At 35.1% G+C, this 20773-nt stretch overlaps 1 protein-coding gene and 1 pseudogene across 1 annotated transcript in view; both read left to right on the top strand.

The window, feature by feature from the left end:
- Positions 1-6418: 6418 nt before the first annotated feature.
- Positions 6419-7516, top strand: LOC148905212 (uncharacterized; annotated as a pseudogene).
- Positions 7517-8262: 746 nt separating this feature from the next.
- Positions 8263-20773, top strand: part of LOC116308559 (uncharacterized) — a 52469-nt gene continuing 39958 nt past the window's right edge. Inside the window, exons 1-12 of the mRNA XM_089024357.1 lie at positions 8263-8365; positions 9804-9921; positions 10204-10442; positions 11035-11143; positions 12468-12697; positions 15061-15079; positions 15840-16072; positions 17509-17623; positions 18217-18446; positions 19285-19387; positions 19593-19825; positions 20603-20711. Of these exons, the coding sequence (XP_088880483.1) occupies positions 8263-8365; positions 9804-9921; positions 10204-10442; positions 11035-11143; positions 12468-12697; positions 15061-15079; positions 15840-16072; positions 17509-17623; positions 18217-18446; positions 19285-19387; positions 19593-19825; positions 20603-20711 (1841 nt within the window). The remainder of the gene's footprint in view (positions 8366-9803; positions 9922-10203; positions 10443-11034; positions 11144-12467; positions 12698-15060; positions 15080-15839; positions 16073-17508; positions 17624-18216; positions 18447-19284; positions 19388-19592; positions 19826-20602; positions 20712-20773) is intronic.

Genomic DNA, 20773 nt, shown 5'->3' with positions numbered 1-20773 from the left:
GTGTTCAATTTGATATCTCAATCGTTCGCTGCGCTCGTGAGATATCAAATTTGAACACGAGAAGATAACTTCCATATCTCCAAGCGGCCATGTATTTTTCTGTTTATTGTATGAGGGAAGGTGGGGGATTCGGGATGCTCAAGCCGTAAAGTGGCTTATATATATTTACACATATTTATAGTATTTAACTCACATATCTATTTAACCGGTTCCAAAGTATTTTGGGATTTTCCATTTTAGAAAATAATGAATTAGAATGGTTTTATTAGCCAAACTAGCATGCCAATGGATGAACTGCCATTCAGTGTTTGTTGATTTTTTTAAACACTAGCAAACTTCAGCGAAAATTCAATTTTTTTGGTTTGAAAACCTAAGAGAGGGACTTTGGAAGCTACTTCAATAAATAGGCAATACGCAAGTATGGTTCTCCTTTACTTTAATCAACAGGCAAAATATCTGTGTTTACAATATGTACATTATGAAGGCGTTGATAAGGATAAACAAAATGAAGGGTTTTTCAGTGATCGCTTGCCATTGTTATTACAAAACAGTGTGGGAAGACACGGTTCAGTGTTTTTTGTAAATGCAATGTTAAAACTGGCTTAAAATTAACACTTTTAATCCTTCACGTCTATCTGTATGCTTTTTTATCACTAACCAAGCTGTATAAATCCTCCTATACAAGGTATTTGGCATTATATAATAAATTTTACCACCACATGGCTCAAAATTTTTGAGCATACTCAAGGCATCATTAAATTAAGACAGTAATACAATGCATGTCCATGGGAGTGCTCAAAATTTTTGAGCATACTCAAGGCATCATAGAATTAAGATAAAAATACAATCTATGTCCATGGGAATGCTCAAAATTTTTGAGCATTCTCAAGGCAAACAAATTACTTATGTATTTGGATGTTTACGAAAATTACGCTTTGAATTCCTGGTTATTTTTACTTGAAAAACGAAAGATAAGTACAGATAATCCAATAAAATATCAGGTTTAGTGAAATTTACCTTGGATGTCTTTCATTAAAATCCAAATTTTGAAGATTTCCGATTATTTTAAGGACAAATCAACATTGCAAAACAGACTTGAAACTGGTTTTTAAAAAAATGGTAAGCAAAATATAATCTTACTTTTGCTTCTTTTTTACATAAAGATATTTGGTTATCTATATGAAGAGCCTTGTTTTTACATGGGCCGTATTTTTACCGCAATGAAAATAGAAAAAAAGAAATGTTCCTGAGATAAAACAATGATAAAATTCCTCCGAAACTTTCTCCAATAATAGTTGAGTTGTGATCTGGAAGTTTCTTGTTTTAAGTTCAATGATTTTCGCTTTGTTCACATCCTCAAATGTAGCACAAAACCAGTTTTTTTGTTATGACTTCGCCACTTGAACTCCTTCATACTTCCTTCTATAGATAATGATGATTTTTGAACCAAAACTTTCCAGTAATCACTCGTAGTAGTTTTGAAGCTTCGTTGCACAGTTTTTAGTTTGAATGTCTTCAACTCAAAAACCAGTTTTTATCATTTGTTTGATTTCGTGAGCCTGTCGCAGCTTTTGATTGGCTAACAGACAAAATCTAGTAAAACTGATTTCCTTGAATTCGTGATCGACCTCTGATCGACGTTGCATCATAAGTGATGACTGAATCGTTGAAAATCAGCTGCAAAATGCAGCGTTTTGCAATACTTGAAAGCTACTTTAATCGTAAAATTGAATTCGTGACATTTACCAGAAGCAAAAGAAGGCCTTATCAAGCAAATTGAATGGAATACCAGTGAAATATAATCATTTGAAAAGGAAGATATTCGTTCAGCCCACATGCATAATAAAGTAAACAAAGGTGTGTTTTTCTCACAAACATGGTTAAATAAGACGGAATCGTTTTAAAGATATCCTTTTTTGAATAAAAGAATTTAGTTGGGCAGTAGTGCATGCTGCACTTCGGAAATCTACAAGTTCTTGTGAGAAACGTTTTTTTAGTTTATTTTAGCATTTGAGTGTTTTATATTGCACTTTTCAATTTACTCCTACTTTTTGTGTTTACTCAATAAATGTTCACCTGTTCATATCATTGTAGTGCATGTTTTAATATTTTAAGGTAGTGAAACCAGTAAATTGATAATTGAGGTTGTTTTTCCAGCATTTTCCGGTGGAATCTTAACTAGTCCATGTAAAAGTTGAAAAAGCCGTGGAAGGGTCTATTTGTCACATCAATAATAGTTTATCCATATAAAAGTTTACTTTCTAAACCTTTTATTTTGCTTGGTCATTCTTTTCCACCTGAGTGCTCAAAATTTTTGAGCATTGCCGTGGACAGAATGAATGACAAGAAGCATGACCTTCCATCAGAGTGCTCAAAATTTTTGAGCATTGCCGTGGACAAACGGATGATAAGAAACATACCTTCCACCAGAATGCTCCATTTGTTTTCAATAAAAACTACTCAAATGAAAATTCAAATGACATGATGGAGATAATACCTAAAGTTTTTGTTTCAAAATGAAGTGCTAAAACATTTGTACTGAAAAATCAACCAAAAAAAATCAATTCGATTGCCATGGTTAACATAAACCTGCGATAACGATAACAAATCGCTGCTAATTTTCTGAAATTGAAAATCCCAAAATGCTTTGGAACCGGTTATTTGTATTTATCTATTCTATTTATCATTATTTCTATTTATTTGTACTTGTATTTTATGAAAGTGCTCCAATCGATAGCAGAGCTTTTTATTAGTTCTGAATGAGGGACTAACGTGGCCGCTTTATTTATTTTTAGTGCCTACTACAAAGTAGTAAACATTATTGTTATCGGGTTGAGTAAGTAACTCTGTCACGCGTAACTATCAAGTAAATAAACCCCGGGAAGTGGGGGGGTTCTCCCTTTGTTCAGGTGGTAGGGGTGATCGGCGCTCCTTTTAGGGCTGAAAATGTTCCCTGTGTGGAAAACGAGAAAACGTTCCTCAAAATATGACCACCATTTTGTTTCAGTCACGCAACAGTTGTACAAAATTAATCGGCATAACACAGGAAGCCCAAATTACACCGATGTAAATGATCATGAAGTATTCCATTACTTGTCTTATACCTGTTAACCGCCATAATTAATCACACATGAAGTAGAAGAGACATTACTAATGGACAACTGATCGCTATCCTCAGTCCGTGCAGCATAATCTCCAGCCACATATTTCCCTGTACGGCCCTCCCACACGGCCAATAAGTGCTCAATATCAACATTCATACTAGCAAATTGTGACCAAGTCAAACGGACAATAAGGCCCCGTCCACACTATGCCGGATAAATTTGAATTTGCGGCTTTCAAACCCAAACTGAAAAAAATATTTCCGTCCACACATGAAAAAGGGATAAAATGTTTCGCGTTCACACTAGTCCGATCAGAGGCGGTAAAAACGCTTCATTGCACATCTAAGCATGTGCAACGAAGCTGAAATTGAGCCCGCGGTGAATTTTTAGCCTTCCCGCCATGTTCCCATGATAATCATGACTTCATCGTATTCGAAAAATTTCGGAGACGAAATGTTCTCCGTCCACACTAATGCGGCTAGCCGGTGTTTTCAAATTGTTCCACTCTGGACACCGTTTTCGAAAAAAATCGTTTTCGGTGAAGAATTGCTCGGGATTTGCCCGGACAAGTGTGGTCAGTAGGCCTAACCGAATGAATAAAAATTCGGATTCAAGTTTATCCGGCATAGTCTGCACCCTGAGTAACTTAAAATGACATCTCTTGCCCTGAGGGAGCCCAATTTAGATTAAAGTGAATGGTGATTAAAATAAAATCGGAAAAATTAAATAATAATAATTTTTTTAATGCGAGATCAAGATTATGTCCTCTTAATGCGAAAGAGTAAAAAAATCAATAAAAAATGCACTATAGAACATTTTTTTACTCTACAAAAAACTTGATCAAAATAATCCCTACGATGGGATTAAAAACTCTTTTGGCTCTTCTTCCAAGATTTCTATGAGTGAAATTTTCGTGCAGAAAATTTTTCGCTTGCAGCTAAACTGATAATTCATTCATTAAAATATTTTCATTTACATCCAGGACTTCTAAAACGAAAAGCATAAAAAATTTAGCATCGATTTTTGCTTAACAGCTTTCATGATGATGCAGTTTTGTCCTGAAAAAGTCCGGAAATCTCCAAAATTTCAAGTTAAATGAAAGACATCCATTGTGATTTTCACTAAACCCGATATCGTGTTGAATTATCTGTAGTTATCTTTCATTTTTCAAAGTAAAACCAACCAAAATAGCGAAAAAATGTCGACCATAGAAGACTTTGTAGAAGGAATTTTCAAGAACAAAACTAGCCCTGTGGGGTGGCTTGTGGTGGGTCGTGTACACGTTACAAAAATCCTGTGCGGGAGAGTAGTAAGGTCGAAATTTGTTCTCGCCCAAGTCCTACGCAGGTAAGAACCTTGGCATAAAATGGCAGAACATTTTTCTGCAAGCGAAAAATTTTCTGCACAAAAATTTCACTCATGGAAATCTTGGAGGAAGAGCCAAAAGAGTTTTAAATAAATGAATCCCCCATCGTAGGAATCATTTTGATCAAGTTTTTTGTGGAGATCGAGGTTTGAAAAACGATGAAATCGTGGTTTAAAGTGAGTTGTTTGTTCAAATATGGCGACTGAAGTTTCCTCCCTTGTCAGAGTATATATACATGAGATCAACATCAGATACCATAGGGGAATTATATAGGAAAACAAAGGCGCGCGCGAAAAAAAATGTTCTAGTGCATTTCTTATTGATTTTTTTAATCTTTCCCATTACGGAGGACATTATCTTGATCTCGAATTAAAAAATTTTTTTTTTTAATTTAATTTTCTCCGATTTTATTTTCACCATTCACTTTAATCTAAATTGGGCTCCTTGTGCTCTTGCCATGGGTTTCTTCTCACGACGAAAAACTAAAATTTTTACTAATCTGGTTTACAATATCTGCACATCAGAAAAAGTCTGTTAACATTTGGTCAGCTACGATTTCAAGCTCCTCTTGTGAGCCCATACAAACTATTTCTCAAAAACACGGTTTTTGGATCTTTTCACAAAATAATGATTATCTAGATAAAAAACAGAAGTGGATTCTGTTAATTCAGCTATTCAAGGACTGTATTATATGGTTTAGATTGAATTTTATTGAAAAAAACCACAGTACTTTTTGAGTTCAATGTACGCTATTGGACGTATTTTACAAGAGAAAATGTATGAAATAACCGGGGCCAAGCTAGAAAATCGTCTTTCTTGATATAAAACAGAACCTGTCAAAAAAAAAAAAAAAAAAACAGAAGTGGATTTGAAAACCCTGGTCTTTCCTGAACATTTTGGTATATAATTCATAGGAATTATTAAAATTTAGAACCATATTTTTGCTGATTTTATAAGCTCATACTATCTGTTGGCCTATACATCCGCCTCTTATGGTTTCTTAGGTTTCGTAGCCTCGAAAACACGCTAACTACTAGTTAGCGAAAGAACAGAAGATTTACGGGTCACTTAGGATGTTTTGTCACGCAGTTCACTCGTGCTATATAACTTAACTTTTAAGACCAACCTTTTGCTTTGCAAAGAGGGGAAAAAGACCGAAAAGAGCAAATATTCCAAATGTATGGGTAATGTTGAGTCATATTATCCTCAAATACTTCAATTATTTGGACTTTCAAAAATTGGGGCGTTTTCATCCAAGTGCTTTATGAGCGCCTTTTTTAAAATAAAGGTTTCATTCATTCATTCATAAACCATATCACTGTATTTTTTTCAAAACAATGGAATTTTATTGTAGAAAACATCCCAAATACAAAGTTCAATTCGACATAAAACCGAGAATTTATAAATACCGGTCTCTAATAAACAAACCCAAATCAAGTTCAACTCTACGGGACTGTTCAGTCTCGCTTTTTCTATGGCTGTCGATCAAAATATCTTGAAAACGGACTGAAATAAACAAGCTAACGACAGCAAACCTTAACAAACAATCGGTCGAGTCTCCTTCTCAGTAGCCTGCGTCACATCCGGAATTTTCTTCGTAAATACCGTCTGCGAAACATCGCCAGAAAGCTTGTTCTAGACCCCCCGCAAATTGCGCGATTATATATAATAGATTCTGATTGGCTGTTAGCCATTCTAACGTGAACTTCCATTGGATAACGTGAACTTCCATTAGAACAAGCTTTCTGGCGGCGATGTTTCGCAGACGCTATTTACGAAGAAACTTCCGGATGTGACGCAGGCTACTTCTCAGTTGTGATAAAATAACTGAATGAGCGACAGGTCGTTCTTTTTTTTTTTTTTTTTTTTTTTTTTGGTGCTTGCATCTTTCTCCTCCTCGATAAAATCTATAACGTTTTGTAAATCAAATGTGACAAACCTTTCAGCCATGTTTTTGAACTTAATTTTCGATAATTTTAACAAAATTATCATTGCAGTGAGCAATGTTTGCAACCACATACGAGACAAAGCTGCCAACCATTGTGATTTTTCCGCGCTTGTGACAGACAATGCTATACTCGCCACACTGGATGTTTGTTCATTATACACGAACATTCCTCAAGAAGAAGGCATCGAAGTGGTTTGTTCACACTACAAACAGCATTATGAGCCAAACTTACCAATTCCTATAAATTATCTAAAAGAGCTCATGAGACTGATTCTGAAAGAAAACTCTTTCAAATTTAATGACAAACACTATCTACAAATACACGGTATAGCAATGGGAACTAAAATGGCTGTTGCTTTCTCTGTCATTTTTATGGCACCTTTAGAAACAAAGCTGTTATCTAATAGTCCCTACAAACCTCTCGTCTGGAAACGTTTTATTGATGATGTGTTCTCCGTGTGGACTTTAACTGAAGAAGAGATCACAAAATTTGTTGATTTCGCTAATAATTTCCACAACACAATAAAATTCACTTTTGAGCGTAGCTTTTCTCGACACTACACTTCACGCATTTTAGATGTGAAAACATATTTTAAGCCAATCGAAACCTTCCAATACACCCACTTCTCATCATGTCACCCTCTTAGCGTAAAAAAGGGTTTTGTCAAGGGAGAGGCTTTAAGACTACTACGTAACAACTCCATAGCCGAAGCTTGTGAAAACGACATACAAAGCTTCACCAAACGACTCCACAATCGAGGTTATCCGAAAGAGTTTGTCACAAACATCCTTAAATAAGTTAATTTTATTGGAAAACAAGAGGCGCTTAAAAAACGAAACAAAAAATCGCATTGTAAAATGCTACCATTCGTCACTATGTACAATCCAGCCGTACCGAACATCAAAAACATTTTAATGAAGCATTGGCTCCTTATTACTGGCAACCAGAACCTTAAGAGGATCTTTCCTGATCCTCCTTTCGACTCTTACAAGAAGAATGAATCACTTAAAGACTCGCTAGTCAGAGCGAAAATCCCGGAAAGAGACTAGATATAATTCTAACGAATTTTTGTAGTGTTTAAACTCATTGAGCATAGTGGCAGGGCAGTGGCAATATTATAACATACAATATTATATTACAAGATAACCGCAGCCATTTTTATAGTGAGTTTTATCTGTTTTTTTTTTTTTTTTTTGAACAAGCTAGGCACACAGGTTTATCGTGGAAAGTATCAAGTGTTGTTTAAAGTGTATATGACACGAAAACATTCCATCATTTAAAATGTATAGTTTGTTAGTAATAATAAATATATCGTAACAAAATTTGTTTCAAAAGCTTATTTCTTGAGATATTTGCGAAAGTTAATCCCAATTTGTGACGTCATTTTGTTGACACGTACTCTAGATTCAGTAGTAATGTACTAAAAATAAATTGTAATTCATATAAATTAACAACAAACGACATATTTTAGTCAGCTTCATTTGATAGCTTACGTAGTACTCTTCCAATGTTGGGAAACTGAAAAGTGTACTACTTGAAATTAAGATTCTATATTCAAACATATTTCATGTATTTGCAACTAAATCTGGAGACTTGTAAACAAAATGACGTCACAACTCGTGCTAAAATTTTTTGAATTTCTAGAGAAATGCGTTTTTGGAACAAATTTAACCGTGATATTCTTATTAATGCCATTAAACTACACATTCTTAACATTAAAATTTTTTCGTGTCATATACACTTTAATTTAAGTGCTTTCAGGTATTTGCAATATCTAGAAAGAATTTATCGCAAAAAACGACCACTGAATTGGCGTGGTTGTGCTACACGAAGCATGTCAACAATGCCGTTTCATGAACGATTGTTACAGAACCGATGCGATGTGAAACTTACTCAGATTGTTACAGTGACAACATTTGAGCCCTTTAAAGGGATAACTGAGCTCCGTAAGCAGAATATTAAGCCCTGAATACCTGCAAAAGAATATTCTACATATACATGATTCAAAAATGTTGCTGTTTATCTATCAGCAGTAGACACATGTACTCATCGAGTACGTATTTTTACATGTGTTGAAATACGAAATTTCTCAGTTGTAGAAATCTTTGTAAACAACTATAGTTTATTATATAATAAATATCACTAAACATTGATAGGTAAGGGGTAAATATCGAGTGAAAAATATCGGATACTAGAAGGATATTCATGTCGTTTTGAACATCGTTTAAATATCATTAAACATTGATAGGCAGCAGGGGAAAAATATCGAGTGAAAAATATCAGATACTAGAAAGATGTTCCTGTCCACTTCAATGTCGTATAAATATCATTAAACATTGATAGGTAAGGGGTAAATATCGATTGAAAAATATCGGATACTAGAAGGATATTCATGTCGTTTTGAACATCGTATAAATATCATTAAACATTGATAGGCAGGGAAGAAAATCGAGTGAAAAATATCGAATACTAGAAGGATAATGAAAACAATTACTAGAAGAAAAAAATAGATAAAAAGTATGAGAAGCTTCGTTTTTTTTATGACGACAATCTCAAATATTATCTGATAAGTAATGTTTACAATATGAGCCGTGTTGTATCGACCAGCTCGTGATTGTATGGGCGATACAACAAGGACGTGAATGTTGTAAACAACTTGTGAAATTCCGTGAATAATTCTTAACTCCTTTGGGACATTTTGAATTCATATGCTAAATAGATACAACCACTAGGGTGATTTTCATAAACCCGTGAAACAGATATCATTTAATTGGTGTGTAATAGTGAAATGACACCAAAAGAACAGAATGGAATTAGGGTCTATTAATTTGTATTAGGCTAGTGTGCATTTCACGGGTTTATGAAAACTACTCTAGTACAGGTATCAGAACAGTATACGTCCAATAGTGATTTATCTAATAAGCATTTTAAATGTAAGGTTTGTATCGGGTTTACATGATATTCATGTGACCTAATTTCTAGAGCTGTATTGGCTTAGGCCCTCATATTAAGTATTCATGAATTTTACAACATCCAATAACAATTGGGTCAGAAAAGAAGAGAACGGGAGATATCTATGGATGCTAATGAGAAATCTTTTGTTAAATGGCACCAACATGGCCGCGATGACGTAACGTGCAATCGAAGAATATTCGTTCGTTCGCTCGTTCGCTCGTTAACGTTCGCTCGTTTGTTCACTCGTTTCGTTCGTTTGTTCATTCGTTCGTTCGTTCATTCGTTCGTTCGTTCATTCGTTCGTTCGTTCGTTCGTTACTTTGCTTCTGTCTTTCTGTTTTTCTTTCTTCCTTTCCGAATTATATGTTTTTGTATTTGAAGGTAACATGCCAATTTTTACTAATTTGTTCTTTAATTTCTTTCCTAAAGTTTCTGCTAAACCAATAGTAGGATTCACGTCAACTGAGTCAAATAAAGTTGAAACGTCAGGTTTGGTTACCATCAGTCTTCAAAGAACTAATCAAACAAACATAGAAACAACAGCGACGTAAGTGTTTTGCTATTGTGTTTTGCATCTTCTTTTCCTCATTTAATTTAGTGTCCCCATTGTTCCCTCCCTCTCTTCCTTCCTTCCTTTAATCTTCCATAAAAATTCGTTTGCAGCTCAAGCTTCTTCTTCTTCTTCTTCTTTCTTCTTCTTTTTCTTCTTCTTCATCTTCTTCTTCTTTATTTTTTTGTATTGTTTCTAATATTTCTCTGACGAACATTTAAAAACAAATTCAAGATCATCAATAAACTTCTTTTTCATGTTTACTTTCTTCTTCTACAGCTTAGTTTTAAGCGGAACCGCAACCAAGGATAGTGATTACGTGCTAATACCAGGATCATTGGTGGTAACTTTTCCGGCTAATGATGCATCAAATCAAAATATCAATCTTTTTATACTCAATGATAAACTTGTTGAAAAGGGAGCTCGTGAAACTATTATCTTTACGATTCAAAACGATAATGCTTTCGATGGGAAGGAGAACTTCACGAGACACACAATCAACATTGCAGATGATGATGGTAAGTAATCAAACTTCTGCATGGAAAACTTGTGGATTCCTTCTGAATCCTACTTGCACTTTTGAGGTATTGGGCTCCCTGTGCTCCTCTTACGTTCCGTTGACAAAAGCGTTGCGTTATGAGCGTTACATTACTCATATGACTTGACCTCTCAATGATGTCCCGTCTGACTTTTTTACATGCATTGATTCACTCAGAAACTATTTACTTACTCTGTGAAATAAGCGGATTATAAAAATTCGTTTAGAAATGTTATACCCTGACTTGTCTTCATTTAAGTGTGTATAATAAGACTGACAATTTAGTTGTTGCTCGCTGACATTTCTACATAAATCCGAGGAATTTTCTTGAATGCCGTAAAATAATTACTTTATGACTTTTACAAATTAAAAAAATACTTCTAAAAGAATAACATGTAGTCTATAATGGAAAAACGTTACGCCCAAGCTAAACGAATGGGTCTATAAATGATATATGGATGATTATATTGAGTACCAGTAGTTACAGTACCTCTCTAATCGAAATCATGTTTTCGCGGCTCACACTTTTTGACATAACTCTTACGATAAGTCCTATTTTGTTTCCATTTCAGTCAATATTACTTGTCGAAACACTCAGATCAATGAGTCTGCGGAAACAGCTAAAGTCCAAATAACCAGGTCCGGGTCATCACAAGCCTTGAATCTTACCCATTCTATCGGGTAAGTATTTTAATACCGCAGTAAAAAAAAAGACACTTGATAGACTTGTCACTATCACTTTATGGCGATAATGTTGGTGTTGTTTAACAAAAGATTTGTCATTAGCTTAATTTGTTAAATACTATTAACCTTTATAAACTTTCATGTCTTTGGGAACGTAACAAGCAATTTGTTTAAAAACGCAATAGAAATTGCAATACCTATCTATTTTAACATTCTTGGGTGTCTATTGAATAAACAGGAAATGTTTAGCGTAGAAATTCCCCGTAGAAATTGACAGCAAAAGGAAAAAATGATAATAGCCATATTTCTCTCTGTCTTGGATTATTATCACGTGATGTGTATTGTCTCTTGTCAAAGGTCATTTTTTGAGGGCTTAGCGACGGAGGAGCAAGTAGTAAGAATAGACCAACTCAGAGATATGCTTCACTTGTCACACCCAAAGGGCCAGTGCGCGTGCTGATTTAAAAAAATTAAATCCATACATCATGTTTATTAATAATTGTATATCTATGAATCAATCAATAGTAGCTATGTAGAGTTAAATAACAAATTAATTTTAGAAATATGTATATGTATGAATATCAACTCCATGATTGGTTATCTAGCTTCAAATACTAACAACTAGACTAAACAGTTTGCATAATAACCGGGACCCACGACAAAATTTAAGATAAAAAAAGACATTAACCAATCAGGAGATACCTTATATAGTTCAAATATACTGCTTAAAACAACCATTCCTGTTCGATAGCATTACAACACATTGCTTTGTTAATGCGAAAGGCATTCGTGAGCCTTTAACGCTCATATGGACAGATCTTAATACGTGCTAAATTGAATAAATTATTTTCTCCTGCCACGAATCACTGAGCATTATGAACGAAGCATCACATTGAAATCCTGCCTCACGCAGAATATTCAGCAGCTGAATCACAAGTTTTCAATGAAATTATTTCTTGCTGACAGCACATTGTTGGGTGGCAAGCATTCCAAGAGAGTCATGACAAAAGCATTGTGGTCTAGCTTCGGGTGATAAATATATTTTGTTCATCATGCCTTATATGGTGTTGTTTGTACTTGATCTAGACCACAATGCACCCTGTTTATCGAACTCAGAAAAGGCCTATGTTACGTGTGTAGTAATAACAATGGATGGTAATAAGAATTCCTTTTTCAAATACTACCAACATGGCCGCAATGACGTAACGTGCAATCAAAGAATGTCAGGAGCACTTAACAAAAATTAAGGACTTTTATTAGCTGATTGTAATCCTGCAATTTAAGACTTTTTTTCACAAATAGATTTTTCTTTCTTACTAAGATGCTCCACGGAAGATGGCAGTGCATCGGCACCAAGCGATTACACCTCAGAAGAGTTTGCTATCAGCTTCACAAGTTCCAACAATGTTCAACAAATGAGTATTCCTATCATAAATGATTCTATTCCCGAGGCAGACGAAAATTTTACAGTCAAATGTTTTACAGGTGACGTAAGAGTACAGATACAAAGCTCTTGTCAGGATGCTTTGGTTACCATTCGAAACGACGACAGTAAGTTACCATTTTTAGATTTGAAGGATATAATTAAATACTCGTTTTGGGTGCAGTAGAAAAAGGTGCGGCAAACTCGTGACTGTACTGTGGTCATATCTAATTTACTATATGATATTGTGTACAGCAAAAATGCAACAGGATTGCGAAAGACACCCTTCAAAATCCACGGGGTGGTTAATTATCCATGACGCAACCCTTGAAAAATGAAACATGGGTTTTAGATAAGCAATCTTAAACCCGGCTGATCGGTTAGTTATCAATGGCGCAACACAAAAAGCGAAACATCTCTACAAAGATACCCTCCAAGACACGTTCGAACGCCAGTTGATTGTTCAGTTCAGAATTTTTCCACTAAGTATACATCAATGTTTATTGAACAGTGGAGATATATAAAAGAACCATAGATTATTAATAGAGGAACCAGAGATCCTTAGAATATCAAGATTGTAGGTTTTTCAAAGTGCTTATCATGGATTTTCCAAAAACATATTATGTGGTTAAGCATATATACTCTCGAAGAAACTCAAATGTCTATCCATAATAAGCCCATATATAATGAATGGGTATCACAATTTTCCTTTAAGACCGTAGACTGCAGCGGATAATAAAGGATTGGTCATTGATTAGCGTGCTTTCATTGAGTTTTGGGTGCACGCGGGCCGGAGTTAGTTTTGAAGACGCTGCTTCCTCCTTACAAGACAACTTCGAACATCTACCGATAAAGGCCTTCATTTCATGTGGAATATTTATAGGTTTATGCAAAGCTTTTGATACAGTAAACCATAAAATACTACTGGACAAGCTAGCGTATTATGGTTTAAGAGGGATAACTCATGAATGGTTTACTTCATGCTTAGCAAATAGAAAACAATTCGTTTGCATCAACAGTGTCAATTCAAATTACAGAAACATTTCATGCGGGGTACCCCAGGCTCAGTCCTTGGACCGCTGCTATTTGTAATATACATGAATGACTTTCAAAAATGCTCTCAACTATTTGACTTCCATCTCTTCGCTGATGATACCAACTTGTTCATGAACAATAAAAAATTACTAGACCTAGAAAATATAATTAACCAAGAACTATTACATTTTTGGTAATTGGTTATCAGCCAATAAGTTATCTCTTGATATTGATAAAACTAGTTATATAACTAGTTTTATCAATATTAAGAGATATATGTGCTATTTCACCCACCACCTAAGAAAATACCATTTACTTGCAATTGAAAATCTTCAATTGATGGTTTTCACGTTGGCCATGTTGGAGGACTTGACTTGTCAATGAATTCTTTTGTTATATCCTCCAACATGGCCGCCGTGTCTTTTGTTAATTAATTCTCTTGGGAATAGTTGAAAACCATCAATAAAAATATCAAACAAGACTTAACTATAAAATATTTAGGTATCATTTTTGATCGTAAGTCTCCAAAACCGTAGGCATATTTACAAGAATGAGACATTTTGCCACAACTGAAGTAATGATACAGCTGTATTATAGCTTAATGTATTCTCTGATTACCTATGGTATCTCAGTCTGGGGCAATATACTTATAAAACTAACCTGAAACCATTAATCACATTGCAAAAGAGAATTGTACGTGTGATCACTTTCTCGCCATATGATTGTCACTCACAACTACTATTCCTTCAACTAAAACTATCAAAATTCAAGGATATTATAGGTCCGTGTAACACTCCACAAAGAGCTTTTCAATTTAGTTGGCGTGAATTGGACATATGAAATTTGCCTGATTTTTGAATTTTCATTTTTTATGATCATGTCAAAATTCGAATATTATCTCATCAATGTCAATTTTCAATTTTCGAATTCAAAAATTAAAAATTAAAATAAATATTTGAAATGACTTTTCGAAATTTTGATTTTGTACTCTGAAAACGAACTTTGGAAAAATATCCTGTAGACAGGGGGAGGTGAAGATAAGGCGGACTGAGGGTAGGTGGGTCCACTTCCGCTTTCATCATCGTACAAATTGGTCGAAAATTCTTCCATGGTTTTCTCTCAAGGTTTACATGTTGTTATAACACCCTCCTTGGTGCCTCCCCTCCCTCTATGGTTTTTTTATTATTGTCGTTGTTAGTATTTCACCCACCATTCCCGAAACAAAGACTTGTTCATACCGTTCAACAATAGTCTTATGACGTCAATTGGTCGTCGTGGCAACCTCAAACAATACCTACCCGTCGCTTTATGCTAATATTTGATGAATAATTAATGCCCCGTCCTTCCCCGTCCTTCCCCGTCCCCTTCCCCGTCAAAAATCCGGCCCGTACTGCGCATACACTACTACTGTACTCTGTATCGATCTAAACCTGATATCGTTTTGAATTATTTGTAGTTATCTTTCATTTTTCAAAGTAAAACCAACCAAAAAAGCGAAAAAATGTGTCGACCATAGAGAACTTTGTGAAAGGATTTTTCAAGACAAAACTAACCCTGTGGGGTGGCTTGTGGTGGGTCGTGTACACGTTACAAAAATTCTGTGCGGGAGAGTAGTAAGGTCCAAATTTGTTCTCGCCCGAGTCCTACGCAGGTAGTAACCTTGACAGAACATGGCAGAAAATTTTCTGTAAGCGAAAGATTTTCAACACGAAAATTTCACTCTTGGAATCTTGGATGAAGAGCCAAAAGAGTTTTGAATAAATGAATCCCCCATCGTAGGGATCATTTTGATCAAGTTTTTTGTTAAGTTCGAGGTTTAAAAGACGATGAAATCGTGGTTCAAAGTGAGTTGTTTGTTCAAATATGGCGACTGTAGTTTCCTCCTTTGTTAGAATATATATATCAGATCGATATTAGATACCATAGGGAAATTAAATAGGAAAACAAAGGCGCGCGCAAAAAATTTTTTTCTGGTGCATTTCTTATTGCTTTTTTTAATCTTTCACATTACGTAGTATATTATCTTGATCTCGAATTTAAAAAAAAAATTAATCATTTAATTTTTCCGATTTTATTTTCACCAATCACCTTAATCTAAATTGGGCTCCCTGTGACTAAACCCAAACTCGACTTGAAACCATTGTTCATGATCGGTCATGTGAACGGGCTTTTCACAGAGTCTTATCGTTACTAGAGGATGCTAAACTGATGTAATTATTTTTCTTTTTTCTACAGATTATGTACAACAAGCGAAGGAGGAAACAGCCCATCAATTTTTACAGGATGTAATAAAGTAGCTTTTGCAGTAAATAGCGACAGGGTACCTGTTAATATTATTATTATCGATGATAATAAAGGAGATACAGAAATCCAAACGTTTGAAATCAACTTGAGAAAGCCGTCAGGTTCTGATGACTTCAAAATTAACGATACAGCCAGTTATACCGTCACTATTAGGGACAACGATAGTAAGTGTGCCAGTGTCTGACGACATGAACTTTTTATACGCAACTTGAAACATATGTTTAACTGTGATTTTAATAACCCTTGATTTACTAGAATTGTTATTCGGATGAGCTGCTACGGTTTATGATAATTACATATAAATATTTGGTGGTTTTTAATTCGTTGGCATTACAATATCTGCACATCAGAAAAAATCTGTTAACATTTTGGTCGGCTACGATTTCAAGCTCACGTCCCCTCATGAGAGCCCATACAAATTATGTCTCAAAAGCAAGGTTTTGGGATCTTTTCTCAAAATAATGACTATCTAGGCAAAAAACAGAAGTGGATTCAGTTAATTCAACTATTCACGGACTGTATTATATGGTTTAGATTGAATTCTATTGAAAAAAACCACCGTACTTTTTGAGTTGAATGTACGCTTTTGGATGTATTTTACAAGAGAAAATGCATGACATAACCGGGGTCAAGCTAGAAAATAGTCTCTCCTTGAAGTGGATTTCAAAACCCCGGGTTTTCCTGAACATTTTGGCATATAATTCATAGGAATTTGTTAAAATTTAGAAGCTCATACTATCTGTTGGCCTATACATTCGCCACTTATCGGTTTCTTAGGTTTCGTAGCCTCGAAAACACGCTAACTACTAGTTAGCAAAATAACAGAAGATTTACGGGTCATTTAGGATGTTTTGTCACGCAGTTTACTCGTGCTATATAACTTAACTTTTAAGAGCAACCTTTTGCTTTGGAAAGAGGGGAAAAAGACCGAAAAGAGCAAATATTCCAAACGTATGGTCAATTTTTTCCAATGTTAAGAATTATATCAATAAATACAAGCTGGATAAAAACAAACAGACAGACAAAAAAAACAAAAAAAACCAACAAAGAAACGAACGAACGAACGAACGAACGAACAAACAAACAAACAAACGAACGAACGAACGAACGAACGAACGAACGAACGAACGAACGAACGAACGAACGAACGAACGAACGAACGAACGAACGAACGAACGAACGAACGAACGAACGAACGAACGAAAAAACGAACAACCGAACAAACAAACGAACAAACAAACGAACAAACAGACAGACAGACAGACAGACAGACAGACAGACAGACAGACAGACGAACAAACAGACAGACAGACAGACAGACAAACAAACAAACAAACAAACAAATTTAAACTAAATACTACAAAAAAGGGGACAAAATTCAAAGAGATATTTAACAATTATATGGAAGTGATTATCGGTGGAATATTTAGCGAGCAGCCGCGATCACCGTTCGCTCGACCAATCACAGCTGGAGAAACTCTTTTTTCAAATCTAAAATTATACTAAAACTGACCATTTAACTTATTTCCTTTTGTTGCTTAATGTTTTTAAGCAGCAATAAATCAAACCCAAGATAACTAATAACGTTCATTTATTCTAGATACCTTTTATCTGACGAACGTTACTGAGTTATCGATGACTGAAGGTACTGGATCACCTAATGTTTCTCTCACTATCAAAAGAAATGGAAGAATATCAGTAGCTTCTAGTGTCAGGTAATTAAACCAAGTGCTTTGGACATAGGATGGATAGAATTGTTTTTTTCCTGACTGCATTATGAATCAGTAGGCAGAAAAGGCTCTTAAAATTGAATTCAAAACTATAAGCGGAACAGAAGAATCTAACAGCAATAAAAATAAAATAAAAAATAAAAAAAAACCTAAACAAGCAATACTTACACAAACTATTAAATGTTATTGTCATCGCAAACGGTACCCTCATCATGCATCATCATTATTGTCACATCTTCCAATCACCATCATGATTAACATTATCAGTATATCGTCATATTATCATCGTCATCATCACTGTATTGTCATTATCATCAACAACACGGTATCATCTTCATCATTATTATCCGTTTATCATATGAATATCTATGACTCATCATTATTCCAAAATCAATATAATGATTCATCATCATCATCATCATCATCATCATTAACAGATATAAACCATCATCAATAAATATTATCTCTGCACAGAACGCATGTCGACATTCAACCCTTATTTCTTGAGTGTAGCAAATAAAAAAAATTATATGTGCTAATTTGTTTTTTTTTTTAAATCAATTTTCAATTGCCCTTAGAGTACGACTCATATTTGACACAGCTCAGAATGCAGATTGCATTGGTCCAAGCACCAATGACATCCAATTTGCAGCAAATGAAGACAACAAAACTATAACAGTCTGTACAGTGGTGGATGACAGACTGATAGAAGACGACGAGACTTTCAATGTAACGATATCAGGACTGTCTTCAAGCAATGTTGAGAGTGGGAAATCTGAAAGAACTGTCAAACTGATAAGTGATGATGGTATGAAAAACAATAATATTTATATCATATTCAGTATGCTTTTTTCTTACTTTTTTAAAAAATCTTTTAAATGCTCCAACTATTCAATAGATCACTCTGTATTTCACTTTATAGAACGAGGCATGTCATAATAACAATCGATTAGTCTGTATATTTGACTTTATATAACGAGAAATGTCATAATAACGAACCATAAGTATGTATTTGATTTATAAAACGAGACTCCATAGAAGGAGATTATGAGGATATCTTGAGCTGCATATTGACGAAATGACATCCGGTGAGACGGATCGTCAAAGGTTATGACTACCCGTCACGATCCGTCACAATCGACCCGTCACGATCCGTCATGATTTCAAAGGGGGTCTCACTGACCACAGGAAACCCAATTTAAACGATAATGTGCATTCCTGTTGATTTGCATATAAACGAAATGACTTCCGGTTAGATGGATCGTCAATACCACAGGAATCCAAATGCTAGACCAACTCTAGATGTAAATCGCTGAAATGGGCATCCAGTGGTCTTTCACGAAATGACTTCCGGTTAGATGGATCGCCAATTCTTCATGACAATCCGTCTCATTTCGTGTGTATTGGACTCAAATAATATCGTAAGACAAAAATTTAATTTAGAAAAAAATGTCCTTGATTGGAAAGTGTGCTATAAAACACAATCATTATTACTCTAAGGGGAAAATGAAACAACAACAGTTAACAGATATTTTTGTTTTTTTTCGACTTTGTTTTCCTTCGATAAAATAATCCGACTTCGTAATATACATTTTGCGCTTTTCGAGGGAATGTATTTTGGAATAAGCCTTAATATTTCTCTTCAGTGAATGTTACATGTCAAGGGGCGTCGTTGAAAGAAGCCAATGGTCCTGCTACTATGAGACTGGACAGAACTGGAGCAACCGCAGTCACTGCTAACAATATCTGGTACGTACACAGTTATGAACTAATTCTATCAGGTTTTTGTAGTTCGAAATAACGTGCATTCTGGTGTAGCTGCAAACACCATCATATAAGGCATGACTAACTCAAGCTAGACTACAATGCACCATGTCTACAATCTCAGAAATGTCGCTCTTGGCCTTATTATGTTGCTGTATATTTTAAATATTTTTGTTTTCATTTTCTTTAGGTGCAGCACTGCCGACGGTACGGCTTTAAGCCCGTGCGACTACACATCTCAATCTTCAGCCACAGTCTCATTTGCACTCAATCAATTGATTAAAAACTTTTCTGTGGTTGTTAGAAATAACAGAGTAGTCGAGACAAATGAGAGTTTTACAGTTACTTGTAACACTTCTGACGCACGAGTGGTTGTTGATCCGTCCTGCATTGGTATACAGATAAATATCATAAACGATGACAGTAAGTATTGCTCGGTATCTTAGCACAAAATCAAGACACATCTTGTGTTCAAGGTAATCCAAAGAACGATATTGAAGAAATAGAAAACGCGCAGCCCTGCTGTGCGCATTTATAAGGCACGCGGGGGTAGGCGGAACACAGCAAGCACGTTTTTTCATTTCTTTAATAAAATACAAATTACAATAACTGTTATTTTAGATAGGAATTATGACGCATCTCAAAGTGCGAGCGCATAAAGAAGTGCTGTCATAAAGTACGCACTCCCAACCAATCAGAACGAGAGATTTCTAACAGGTATTTCATAAACTTGATGCTGTGGGGAATAATACGAGCCCAAATCACAGGAGAGAACCAGCACACAAACGCGTCTACTCATCAAATGGGATGGCGGCATAGAAGAACAAACACACAACACGATAGCAGTGTAAACTTCCGACTCCCCTTGAGTTACCGTTGGCAACTTTTTTAAAAATAAAAAAAGATAAATCTAAGAATTAAAAACTCTGATGGCTGAAAATTGATTATAAATTGTGTCAATAGTTTACTGTCCTGCGAAAAGAATAGAAAGTTGCCTATGTTATTGTATGTGGGACAGGATTTAATCAGAAAAACCACTCTAAATGTGCATGATTGGTTTGCTATTGTCTGAGTCGGAACTTCGAATTAGTCAACACACGTAGCATTAACATAAACATGAAAACAAACTATATTGTTGGCAGTTATTAAAACATTTTACACTGAGCTTAACACAAATTAAAAATTCTATCATTTTTTCAGCCAATGTTTACTTCTGTCCTGGATATTCAACTTCCATTGAAGAAAACGTTGGGTTCTACACAGTTCGACTTTGTCGTGTTGGTGTGCTTGAAGACACCCACACTGTGCGGTAAGGGTTAAGCTTTCCCAATTACATCTACTTCCTCCCCTTTTCGAGGATTTTCTTTAAAT

This window comes from Actinia tenebrosa, unplaced genomic scaffold (assembly GCF_029948245.1).
Source record: "Actinia tenebrosa isolate PJP-AT-01 unplaced genomic scaffold, QUT_ActTen_1.0 PGA_scaffold8__29_contigs__length_14323225, whole genome shotgun sequence".
In the NCBI taxonomy this organism is placed as follows: domain Eukaryota; kingdom Metazoa; phylum Cnidaria; class Anthozoa; order Actiniaria; family Actiniidae; genus Actinia; species Actinia tenebrosa.
Note: the sequence above shows the minus strand (reverse complement) of the source record. Positions and strands in the feature narration are given on the sequence as shown.